Here is a 13,363-nt window from a genome sequence, read left to right on the forward strand (position 1 = left end):
TGAACAAAATTAATAGATTGACAAGAAATGTAATGAAATATATTGCTAAATTTAGCTAACCATGACTTATTTAATTTTAATTTATGGGCTAAAGGACTATTTCCCACTCAAAGTTTTGGTGAAATAACAAATACATACTTGCAATAAATAAAAAATTCAAATACTCACCTAAGTTTTGGTCTTTTAAGATACACTTACAAATTTTTTGTTAAGGTTAAAGGATAAAATCATCATTTTATTAGTAATATTAAAATAATTAAAATTATATCTCATTTTTCTCTCTTAGTTTAAAAAACTAATAATTTTCTCCCAAAATTAAGTTTTGAAATTTTTATTTTTCCTTAAACTACCAAACCTAAAATCCGATCATTTCCTCCGATGAACGACGACCTTACGACAAACAAAGACATTGTCTTCCATAAGATAACCTCTAGACGACGCATCATCCAGATCTGGAATACAAGCATCATCCATTTTGGACGACGTTTTGTCACCCAATTTGAACGACACTTCATCGTCCACATTTTTAGATGAGATGCATTGTCCAGAATGGATGCCATTCCATCATCCGACAAAGTTCAAGGCCTCTGGCCATCAATGATCGATACTGGCCGAAGGTGTAAAAAAAAAAACCAAAAGATTTGAAAAGGGGGGGAAAAGTCATTTTCAAAGTTGAGTACTGAAAGTAAAATATTAATTTTTAAAACTTAAAAATAAAAAAAAATAAAATAAAATTATATATTTTTTAATATTATTTGTAAATGATAATTTTACCTTATATTTAATAATAATTTTAACAAAAGTTTAAGAATGAATAATTGTTTGAATTTTTTTATCTATTATATGTATATTTTTAAAATTAAACTAAAACTTAGATGAGAAATAATCCTTTGGCCTCGATTTATAAAACAAACTTTGTCCCTTATCATCACCCCATAGTAATTGTAACACCAATCACTTCCACAGAGTAGCTTTTGCACCGTTTTTCGAAGACAATGAAGCTTAATAAGAATCAATAACTCTACCTAGCACTAAAATTAGTCTGTAAAGCCACTATGGTGACAAGAATGCCAGTACATCAGGAGATTCTCTGGAGCCTTTGCAGAAAGCCAGGAAATATCCAGACTGACTGGCACTTTTGCGACCTATCACATTGTTGACCTTACGTAATTTTAATTGGCCAATTATAGGCGTACTCAATCCAGGAATAAACAGGAAATTTACAATCTTGAAATGTCCAAGTAGCAGCTCATCTCACAACAATGTGAAGGAGTAAAACTAATGTTACAATTTTATCTTTACATCTTCAACTTTATTCATGTGTGCAGAATTCATACTAAATATTTGATGAACGATATATGGCTTCCTCAGTTCACCAACAATTACCAATTCGCCTGTTAAGTATTCAACAAAGCATAAATCCCACATAATCTAAGTACTTAATTTTCCTACAAACTTTATTTTTAGTCAAAAAAAGTAAACTTAACTATGTATGCTAAATTTGATTAAAAAAATTATATATAGTCAAAAGTCCACCCAAAAAATGAGAAGAATGGTGAGTTTGACAAACACCCTAAAGAAGACTGTCCAGTTGTGCTTGCAGATCCGGTATGGATACCATATTGATGAGACTTTGTTCTTCAGGGGAGTACTCTTCTTTCACCAATTTCTGCACTTGAATATGAGCTTCCACAATATTTGTCCTGCAAAAATTGTATATATATTCGGTGTTACTTGCACTCTCAAATAATACACAACTCAAAGCACAGGCACATTATGCATCATTAAACCAGCTTTTCATTACAGGCAGGTCACACTAAAACTAACTCCTGATGAAGAAGGTAAATTTTTAATATTGTCACAACTATTTCCTTCGACTTGTTGCAACAAAGCTATAAACCAGGTTGGGTTAATTGCAAAACCTTTTTTAAAATACAGTTTCAGATGACCTGTAATAAATGTATCAGTCTTAGGCAAACTTATCCTCTTATGAATACAAAGATATCAATACTATAAAGGAACTTACTTCACTGGTTTGAAAAGTATTGTTCGAGTTGATGGATTCTGCAGATAAAGTTTCATCTTTGCCAGCACTGGTGGCAACTCTTGCTGAATTGCATCATTTACCTGTTTCAGAAATAAAAGAACATTAGAAATTATTTTTATTATAATTTCACTTTTTTGATTCTCCATATATAACTAAATGAAATAAAACTCCAAGTTAATGCACATCTCAGCCCAGAAAAGATGACCCCATATCAAGCATGTGATGCTATCCTTCAATATCAATATTTTCATGAAAATGACGGATGAAAAAGATTTTTCCTTCTTTTTTTTTTTTTATAACTGAAGAACCTCACCAACTTAGTCAGACAGATAAATCCCAGAGTACAATAATAGGACATACAACTATTGCACCAAGTAATTCAAGATTTCACTAGTCATGGGATCAATGCAGTTCAATCCCAATCTCAGAAATAGATAATCTTGTTGCTAACCCTACCCATCCAGGAATCCAGATACAACTAAATATTTATATAGATTGAATGTACACTTATTTTGTCTTCATTCAAAATGGAAAAACTCAACTGCCTTTTACTCTTTAAGATAGACCAGCAAACAACTCAATTAATCACAAAGATATACCTTCTGAACGAGTTCAGCCACCTTATCTGGAGTAGCAAAAGCTTGATCCTTGAGTGGTTTTGCCAAAAGCGAGTCTACTTTTTTATTCTGACTGCCAGAGGAGGACACTTTTACAGCTGTCACCTAAAGAAGCAACATAAGAAATGAAAATGCTACAGCCAAGAAAAATCCATTTCATAATTTTGATATACAAACAAGTGTGTGGAATTTGGTCGATCACTTCCAGTTTATTAAGTAAGGAACCTAATATTTTCATATCATAATGATCCTCAGAAGTTGCTTAAGGGCCCCAAAAAACATCCAAATAAGTGAGAAGATAAAAGCCTAGCCACCATACTATCAGAAATTGATTATTGTCCAAATATAAAGGAAAAAAGGAAATAACATTTTGTAGACTGTTGTAGGCTGTGAAAAGTAAGTCTAGGTGGGCTAATTTTGTCCTAGGTTAGTAGTGCCCTGTAGATTATGCAGCTGCCATTTAACTGTGCAGCTGGAGATCAGAACTTTTTAGTTTTTGGATTCTGTTACATGTGCGTATCTTGTTTTTAACTGTTCAGATGAATCAGAAAAAGACGAAGAAAAGTTCCCTCCTTTCTTACAACCATTACATTTATCATGTCCATAAAAGTAACTCCCTTAAGGTGATGTTTACTTCTAGAAAGTGATTATGAAATGGAATTGGGATTCCTAATTCCATTGTTTACTTTTTAGAATTAAGTAAAGAATTGGACTCCCATAGATAGTCAATCCACAAAAACAAGGTTAAAAGATTCCAAAAAAATTTACAAGTTATCTTTATTCTTAAGGTGGGAAATTTGATAAAATTACTTTTTTTACCATATTTTGAATTTAAAATTTATATTATCCTAATTAAGTTTTTGGTTTCAATGTTTATCATTTTATAATTTAGTGATTACTAAAATAAGATCTTGTAAATATTGACTGAAGTTGAATTGACTGGAGTAGACCACCATTAACCGGTGTAACCACTGTTGACCACCGTTAACAGGCTGTTGACCAATACTGATCAGCCACTGACCAGCATTGACCACTTTTGACTGTTGTTGATCACCATCAACCAATGTTTGCTAGGCATTAAATTTTTATTTTTTAGTTACAAAAACTATATTTAAAGTAAAAATATAGTATTAAATTTATAATTATTATTTATATAATTGGTCTTTTATTATTATTTACATAATTAGTTTTTTAATTTAAATATTAAATTTTTAGCTTATATTAAATATTTATGGTGAGGGTACTTTTGTCCAAATACCTCACATTCAATTCTATTCAGTCAATATTCCAACTAATAAACATGGCCTAAAGGTTTCCATATTTAGATCTAGGGATCTGAACTCTTATTTAGTTGCACCGGCTCTTTCTCCAAATAACTTCCAAAAAATAGCAAGTTCTCTTAAAAAAAATTTCAGAGGATAAAGACAAACCTTGGTAACAAATGAAAGCATGGGATCCACAACTAGCTTAGTAACTACCATAATGAACTCCTCACAAGTGGCTTTTAGGCTTTTCTCCAATTCCTGAAATTATGTTATGATGACAAGGCAAATTAAAAGAAGTAAATAAATAATCAGTGAGAAACAGATAAAAGTTTGGTATCTCTGAAGGTATCAGTATCGAGATGAATAAAAATCCAGCTACTGCCAAAGTCAAAATTACACTTCAATAGTGCACATGTCAACTTCATAGGAAAGATGAATGCAAAGTCGGCTGATTTCTGGAAGAATTAAAGTTTGTTATTGATAATCAAAACCCAAAGCTGATTGATAGCAGGGGAACAAGCATCAAAAGTATTCCCAGGTTTGACTGACCAATTCTCTGAAAACTACTGGAAGTAAAATAAGTATTGTGAACAATGAAACTAATGTTTCTAACATCTGTAAATTATAATGCAAAAGGAGTGCATGATACAAGACACAGTGGTATGCAGGTATCGTATAATCCAAAGTAGCTTCAGGACAGCATTGATTATTAACTAGCACACAAGTGAGTTGAATTCTTTCACTTATTCATGCATTAAATCATCTGCAACAAACTGTATGTTCTTTCACAACTAAAACACTGACATAGAGTGGTGATCCAGAATACTTCCAGCAGAAAATGCAGCCAGAATAGTAAGCACAAATTTAGCACAATAAATTCATCAGAAGTATATTCACCTTCTTAGCATCTATTTGACTTTCCAAGACACGAGGAGATAAGGTCCTTGCCAACGAAGTTGATCTAGACCAGTCAAATAGTGAGGCTTGACCTCTAAGTATCCTTCTCAGGTGATCCTGTCCACAGCATTTTATATACAAATAAGACCATAATTCTATGACAGAATATAGACTACACCTTTCAGAAAGAAAAATATAAAAACAATGAAAAAGATACGGGAACATGGACATGCTAACACTGACTGAACATGAATTTTTTTAATTTTTATATTTCTTGATTCGTCATCTTTTAGTGTTTACTCTTAGGGTCATCCTTAAACCAAAAACAAATGAGCATATGATTGCATCTTTTAGTGTCAGCCAATTAATGCTTTCAAATCAGGCAGTATTTTAGTTCGAGAGAAACTAACCAGCAAGTGCGAGAAATCAAGTTCCTTGTGCGTGACAGAAAATTCTATATCAAATGGAGCAATCTGGAAGGCCAAAACTTACAAGTCAAGAAATCATATTCCATTACTCAATAGAATAACCACCAAAGAGACAATAGAGGGAGAATAAGGGAATTCACCTGTTCCCTTAAGATTAGAAGATGCTTGATAAGGAATAGTTGCCCATCCATAGGTGTTGATCTCTTTGCAACAAGCTTGCTAGCTTTCTGCGGCAATTTTGTTTTTAAAGGTGAGAACCAACCAATAAACATCAGTGCACACCAAAATATAGTATTTTACATGTATGCTCACTACATGCTAGTATTTAGACCTATAAAGAGGGTTAAAATCTTAAGCCAACTTCCCAGTTAACTGGTTATCCAAAATAATGGATAACACTTCTTTCTAGAAAATAAAATCCGACCAATTCTTTAAAAGAGATAGAACCATGACACCACAAAAATTATATATATAAAAAAAATCCAACCGCGCCTACCACATATTTTCATAATACTTATTTAGCTTACCTGTATTGAGTCAGAGCAAACTTCCACAGCTTCCTGAAAAAATTGATAAGAAAATCCATTGTTCCACATAATAAGAAAAGAGAAATATTTTATTTTCAAAAATTACAAGACAAGGGTTACCAGCAAAAGTCCTAAGAAACAAGCACCTGTGCCAGACCAGTGAAGACTGCTGGTTCTAAAGATTGATACAACTTCGAAAGGCAGGATATAGTTTTTTCTAATGGTGGGTACCAAGTTTTGAACACATCCGGATTTCCATCAGCCTGCAAGTTGAGAACATATTGAGACACATAATAATATAAATAAAGACACATCTATACTTTAAAAACGAAATAAATGACATTAACCAGCAATAGCCATTGATGTATGGCTAATAAATATTAGTCTATCTGGTAAGACCACAATATTTGCAGAAAACCTACTTTACATGGACACCTAGGAACATATTAAAAAGCTCCTTTTCACTTGGATCATGTCAAGATAGGCATAAAAGATGTGTCATAGTTGACAAAAGAAGTGATGAGAGAGAATTCATGGTTCACTCAATAACAAATACAACATTCTAATATTCAGTTTCTTTGCCAAGGAATATGTATTATTCGGATATATCACTGTTGAGCAAGAAAAATTACATATGTACTTGATATTTTTCCTTCCAAGGGCTAAGTAGCCAAGGAAAAGGGCAATGAAATTTTAATAGTGTTCCCATGTCCAATAGTTTTGTGATAGAACAGTTTACTAACACCTAGATGGAAATTAATAGCTACAATTGTCACACAAACACACAAGACAAAGGGTACAGCTGAGAAATTAAATCTCAGAAATCCAACAAATTTTGACAATTTAGATGCAAAGACACAGAAACAAGAGAAACAATGACTGAGGCAAGTATACAGACTACCACGTAAAAAATAAATTCTTATTTATACAGAAAAAAGAATAGTAAGTGTAAGGCACTGTACAGAGTTAGTTTCCGATTTTGTCTCAGCAGATTGCTCCAGCTTTGCAGGGTAATTTAAATCTTCATCTGAAGGAATAAAATTCGCTATCTGCAAAATAAATAAGAAGCTTCAAAGTCAGACTCTCTAATTTTCCCTTTTGAAAATGGAGAAAATAATCCCATAGAGACATATTGGTAACTTTTACACATGTAGGGCCTCATGCAAGTGCACCATGTAAGGAATGTGGTTTGAAAAACAAAAGCTTCCATTGAAAATATGCTCATGCTGCAATTCTAACATCTTGCACTATTTCAACAAGGTGATCAGGTTAATAAATTATTAAAGATTTCTCACAGCAAAGCTATTTTTGATCATAAAACAAGATTGTAAGAATTTCTAATCCAATCTCAAACATGGATGACCATGTTAAAGTTCTTTCTGGTTCCGCAGAAGATAAACTTATTATACCACAAATGCTCTATTATGCAGGCATTGTACTAGAAATCTACAACTGCACTTAAGCATATGACTGCAGTTTCCATGCATATAAAACTGCAAAGAATGAAATTCCTAGCAATAGATCATTCACAATGGCTTTCATTTATTCATTTCTTTCTAATGAAGTCAATTCCATCAACTTAAAAGGGATCCTACTTCAATAGGACATTGTGGAAGATTAGAGGATAATGGTGTTTCAGTTAGTGTGTATGGCTTCTACAATAGGGTCATGTTCTGAATATCTTCACAGGCCATCCATGTGAATGAATACAATTTGAAACAGAAAGAAACAACCTGTAAAAATAGTATATATAGGAAAGCAAAAATGCTATTGATAAAACTCATCAAGACAAAAACACACCTCATCACGAATATGTGTTCGAGCACGGAAAGTCAATCGCTCATGAACATCTGCTAAAATTCTTTCTAATGTAGGATGCAGACCAGCTAATGACTCACTTCGTCTAATGAGTTGTTCTCCCAGGACTTCCACTTTAAGGATGTCAACAAGTTCACAGAGAAGGTCCACTTTTGTTTCATGAATGAGCTTTGGCCGCAGTGTGTCATACAAGTAAGTAGACCTGCAAAAAAATTAGCACTATTGCATAAGCAGAACAAACATATTTATCATATGAGTAATCACAAGTCCACTGCCTAGTGTCTGCACCAGTTTCAATTGGGACTCTGTCAAAACCTACAACCTTTAGTAGTTAAGAAGCCATAAGATTAATATTCCAAAATAGGCGGCTCCCAGGGAAAAGCAGGATAGATATGTATGTTTGTGAAAGGCCAAGGAGACATCTCTCCAAAACTAAAGAAGAAAAGGAGGACAATCTGAGACTGCATTTATAAATAACAAAACCTTATACATGCACACAGGTTAAGAAAGTTCATGAATTTTAAAATTTGCTTGTTAATAAAAGGAAGGACAACAACCATGGAATATGATATTTTGTAAAAGATTGGAGAGATCATCTTCAAAAATGCATCCAATGAAAACCATTCAATTGTTCAACCAAAAAGAACTTATTCCAGACTTAAAAAAATTCTTTTATTTATTTCTATGCCTCTTATAAGCCAGAATATCATAACGCAATGGTTGTGTTAACTCTTAAAAAAGACAGATGAAAAGGTTTAAAGTAAGAAGAGGTGCACAGCAGGAGGATAGAACTTACAAAGGATCAACCAATGGAGCCAAATTTGAAATATCATCTGAAGAAGATGGGAAAAAATGATCAAATAGCTGATGCTCCAGCTGACAGACCTGCAATAGTCCATAGAATGGGCCAAGAATTCTTGCTATTATCCAAAACCTTGTCATTCCCTTAAGATGGATACTTACAGACACATGAAGAATAAAGTGCTCACATGATAGATCTAGATAAAATAACTAGACGTCACAAACACATCATTGGCATAAGGGGAAAATTAGACTCCTGAAGAACTATGCGGTTGAATTCAGAAGTGCAACACTTCCAAACAAGAGAAGTGATACAATGAAATGTTGCATGATAAGCTGTATTTTTGTTTTTGTTTTTTTTTTTTTTTAAACATCCACTTTTTTCATCATGGCCCACTAATAACCAATGCACAACTGTCTACAATGTTTTGGTAATTTTGATGAAAAAGGGAATCTTGTGGCCTACCTGAAAATGTGCACATTCAATTTAGTCAGCTTGTACCCATTTACATCAGTCTATTATTCAGTGTGTATTCCATCTCAGGCACTATCATATGCTTAAATAATTAGTGATTCAGAATTATAAATTCTCATATTTTAGTCTACATATGATCCAATCAATGTCAACTAGACAGCAGCAGTGGAGTGACTAATTATGAATTTCCCCTGCACTAAATCAAATAGAATGGGGGATGTCATGTTAGGAAAAACTAAAAGCCATAGGAAACTAATATTTTGGTAAATAACACTATTTGATATCTTCACATATAGCACACCACTGTGAAAACTAGAGAATCTTCTTTAAGATAACTTGATTTGTAATTCCAACAGCACCTTCAAGGTAAACAAGAGTGACCAGGGAACTAAACCATACAAATATATATGGCTCAAACAGTCAAAATTATTTATGGCCGAAACATGCAATTGGCATGTTCTTGAATTAACAAGGAGATCTCAGTTTGACAACCACCAACTTGAACTAGTGAAAATCTTTCGTAAATCAACATTACCTGCATTAGATATGCACATCCTGATCTAGTCAATGATGGCAAAGCCTCATTCTTGGCAAATTCAGATATCCGCTGCTGGACAATACCTTTCACCTAGAAGGCATAGAACAAAGGACATAATTTACAACTTGTTAAGCATAGAAGTAGAAGAATAGAATTTTGCAACAAGCATCAAACAAACAACTCACCAAGGAAAGCCTCTGTTCACAATACAATTTGTGGCATTCAGCAAGGATCTGAGCATACTCTTTTCTCGAAGATCTGCTTTCAATTTCCTCCAACACTGGCTTAAGCTGATATTACTTAAAAATCATTAATCACCCAAGATGAAAAGAAATCTAACTGTAGCATAACATCATTCCCCAACATCCAAAATGTTTTCTGTCAAAAAGATAATCAAAATTCACCCAGTTTCACATTCCCACCTCACTGTCGTAAAGGTCTCCTATATTCATGTACTCAGGAACAGGACAACTTTCAAACCAAATGGAAGGGAAAGGACACACTTACCTCACTTGCTGCAGCCTTGAAACGGACATAGATCACAGAAGCCTCTACACCCTCAGAAACAGATGTTTTGCTACCAACACTGCTCCGGATTGCTGCTTGGACCTAACAAAGGCAGTAATATGCTCAACATAGAGTACCACAATAAATGCATGAAAACAAACTTTATAATTCCATAAGGGCATGTAACCTGAGAAGAAGCACTTTTGAGAATAGAAAGTACATGAGAGCGTATCATGCCCAGGGCTCGAGACTGTCAAAACATGTGAATTATCAGATCCTTTTTTACACAATAAAGTTGTTAGAAAGAGATTTTTTTAGAATCCCACTGCCTACCCCAACCACCAACACCAAATAAAGAGATGAATAAATAAAGAATTTGTAGTTTAATTTATCCTATTGATCAATTATGTACCTGGAGTTGTCGAAATTTGAGCAAATAAACACTTGATTCTGCATATTGGGGATTACTCTCAACATATCTGAAACAATAAGAACATTAAACTCTTCCAGCATACAGGTTTAAAAAGAGCAATGCAAGAGGTGTAAATTATAAGGCAACAAAAGAATGATACATTTATCACTTACGATATGCACTCATCAAGACGTTTGAGCAAAGGGAGAAAATTTCCATTTCCAACATTCATGTTCGGAGAATAAAAACTAGTAGCAATCTGCACATGGTTGTACAATTGAACAATTCATAAAAATTCACAACTACTTGTAGATATAAGTAAATATTTTTTCTCATGTGTCATATGCCACATTAATATAAATCCGCATTCTCAAATTTTCACTGCAAAACATGTCATGCCATAGTTTCCACCTTACATACGTCTTTTCATAATAATAAAAAAAATCAATTAGAAAATAAATTTGATCAATAATTAATGAGGTGACATAGGTGAACATAGTTGCTTAATTTTTCTATCATATGCATATAATTTTTTATGCAAGAACAGGTGTTCCTTCAAAAAATTGCAAAGTCACAGATTCAAGGTAATATCATGGTCAGGCAACGGAACGACCCTGATCCAATGTGAACAACCATGACACAAATTCCGTCAAATTTGCAAAACGTTGAACGACTAGCGGAACAGCACCACCCCCATCTAGAATGGCCACAAATGAAGCCAAAACGAGTGTTCCTTTGATGGAACAATCGTTCCATTGTGTCTCTGGAGTTTTAGACGTTTGAAAAACTTTCCAATTTTTTAGTTTTGTTTTAATTGTGTTTCTTTTTTTTTTTGGGGGGTGGGGGGGGTTTGGAACTGGGATTTTTGGTATGTATTTAGAGGTTTTTTATCCCTAAAAACATCATACTTTGGTTATTATTATTTCATAAACCTGGGGGTGTTTTTTTATCTAGTGTCAAAACCTTGATACAATTTAATGGTGGTTTATTGTATCACTTGCATCTCTTAATTGCTTAATCATCTCTTGTGTGCGTGTTTCAACATCAATTTTCCTAATCACCATAACTTTAAACAAATATGATACATGCATGTTCAGATAATAAACATGTATTAAAGAAAAATATATGGAAATTAATCATTTTCCTTTTTCTAAAATCTAGAATTTCTTAACATTTCCTACATGTTCACTCAACTCCTGTCTAGATTGGACATTAATTCAAAACATGAAAAGTGATACTCTTGGCCCCTGGTTGAAATCATGGATATTTATCATAACTAACAGGTTATACAGATTACATATCTTTGTTGTAGATGCATCAAACGTATAAGTTTAATTATGAAGTAAAGTTCTGTGTTTAACTTAAGATGTCAAGCACACCATACACTATGGTATGTGAAAGATCCAAGGATGATGCTTGATACTACAAAGATAATATACATAGCTGATGAAAGAAAAAACAGCAAACAAAACACAAGTCTAATGGAATTTAGATTAAGTATTAGCAGTAAGCAAAGACAGAACCCAACAGACGGATCCGTAGATAAGATAGCACTTTTTTATCATAACAAACTATGAATCTAGGTAAGATAGCCATCAAACCTTACATTCTCCAATTCATCAAAATACTTGAGCTTACTCCGAAGTGCTTCTGCAAATTCAATCAGTCTTTGTTTCTCTATTACCTGAAATGAATATGAAAAATGGGACAAATACATGAAAGTTTAAATGGCTATTAATCTTTGACATTGTGAGAAACAATGGATCCGCAATACTTCATAAGTCCATTTACATGCAACAAAATTAGGTTTCCTCCATAATTCAGCTTGATTATCCTACTTCATAATTCTCATAACACAAAAGCAAGCTGTAACAAAGAACATTCAATCAATCACTAAGAAAACAGATAAAAACACACCAATCGATCACATGCATCATGAAGTGTTTTAGTCTTTGTCGCTACTGCATGGTGCTGAAGCTGTAGTTCATTAAACAAGTCAAGTGTCTGATCCACCTGCACAAAGAAAAGACAACATTGCGTTAAAAAACAAACCAAAAAAAAAAAGCCTCTGCAACGGAATTTATAAAGAAAAATATAAATCACAGAGACGTAAAACAACATAAACATACTTGACCAAGAATATCATCACACGTTTGTATACGCTCCGTTAAAGTGTTAACATAATGCCGATATTTCTCCTCTGTCTAAGAAAATAAAGGAATTAGGTGCAATTAAAACACTTCTAGATGTACTCCACAACCAAACACACTTTAAAACCAAACAACACAAACCTCGGATTTCATAGCTAATTCAAGATCGTTAAACCATTTATAAAACTGCAACCAAAAGACGTAGAAGAAAAAATACGATTTAGCTTCATAATAAGTCAAATTCTCGAAATCCAATAGTCTCAGCCACAATTTAAAAAATTTGTGATCACCTGATTCGTATTGACTAAAACAGCTTCGATAGTGTCAGAATCTCCAAACGTGTAGTCTTTGGCAGAGACGGACAAGCCATTGTCCTGACCGTGGACGTTCTCTTGAACCAGATTGAGCGGAAACGGCCGCTCACCGACAGCATGAGATAGGGTGAGTATAGCCGATTGCTGTTGGTCCGATAAAGGAGTATTCTGCAAAGCAAAGAATAGAGCGTTGATTGATGCGAAATGGCGTCGAATTATGGTTGAATTGCAGCGGATCTGATGCATTGTCAGGGGAGTAAAGCTAGATCTAAGAGACAAACCTGTTCCCAAGTAGAAGCGAAGTTGTAGCCTTTGGAGATGGCTCCAGACTTTGGGAGACTTGGAGGAGTTGATTTGGTCGCCATGTTTGTGTTGTCTTTTTTTAAAAGGTAATTTTTAATGGTTTAAATGTTAAGAGAGGAAGCTCGGCTTCGTTTACGTTCTCCGGTTAGCATTTGTACGAAGCTTTTTCAGACTTGAACGAGAGGAGAGGACTGTTGATAACTTCCTGTTAGTAATTTAGAGAAATGGCCCAAAATTCAAATAAAAAGAAGTTGGGGTTGAGAA

At 33.7% G+C, this 13,363-nt stretch overlaps 1 protein-coding gene across 1 annotated transcript; it reads right to left on the reverse strand.

Annotated features, from left to right (window-relative positions):
* Window positions 1-1,204: 1,204 nt before the first annotated feature.
* LOC123200676 (conserved oligomeric Golgi complex subunit 3) lies at window positions 1,205-13,358 on the reverse strand. The gene is made up of 24 exons (XM_044615999.1): window positions 13,078-13,358; window positions 12,773-12,964; window positions 12,624-12,668; window positions 12,462-12,536; window positions 12,250-12,345; window positions 11,939-12,016; window positions 10,506-10,591; window positions 10,333-10,399; window positions 10,108-10,170; window positions 9,921-10,022; window positions 9,599-9,703; window positions 9,411-9,503; window positions 8,396-8,484; window positions 7,582-7,801; window positions 6,744-6,830; window positions 5,928-6,044; window positions 5,782-5,814; window positions 5,395-5,481; window positions 5,237-5,299; window positions 4,827-4,943; window positions 4,095-4,187; window positions 2,647-2,769; window positions 2,027-2,127; window positions 1,205-1,703 (listed from the first exon to the last, which is right to left on the reverse strand). Exons 1-24 carry the CDS (start codon window positions 13,159-13,161, stop codon window positions 1,574-1,576), a joined length of 2,346 nt encoding a protein of 781 aa, XP_044471934.1. The 5' UTR covers window positions 13,162-13,358; the 3' UTR covers window positions 1,205-1,573.
* Window positions 13,359-13,363: the final 5 nt, after the last annotated feature.

The sequence above is a fragment of the Mangifera indica genome, chromosome 17 (genome assembly GCF_011075055.1).
Source record: "Mangifera indica cultivar Alphonso chromosome 17, CATAS_Mindica_2.1, whole genome shotgun sequence".
Lineage (NCBI taxonomy): Eukaryota > Viridiplantae > Streptophyta > Magnoliopsida > Sapindales > Anacardiaceae > Mangifera > Mangifera indica.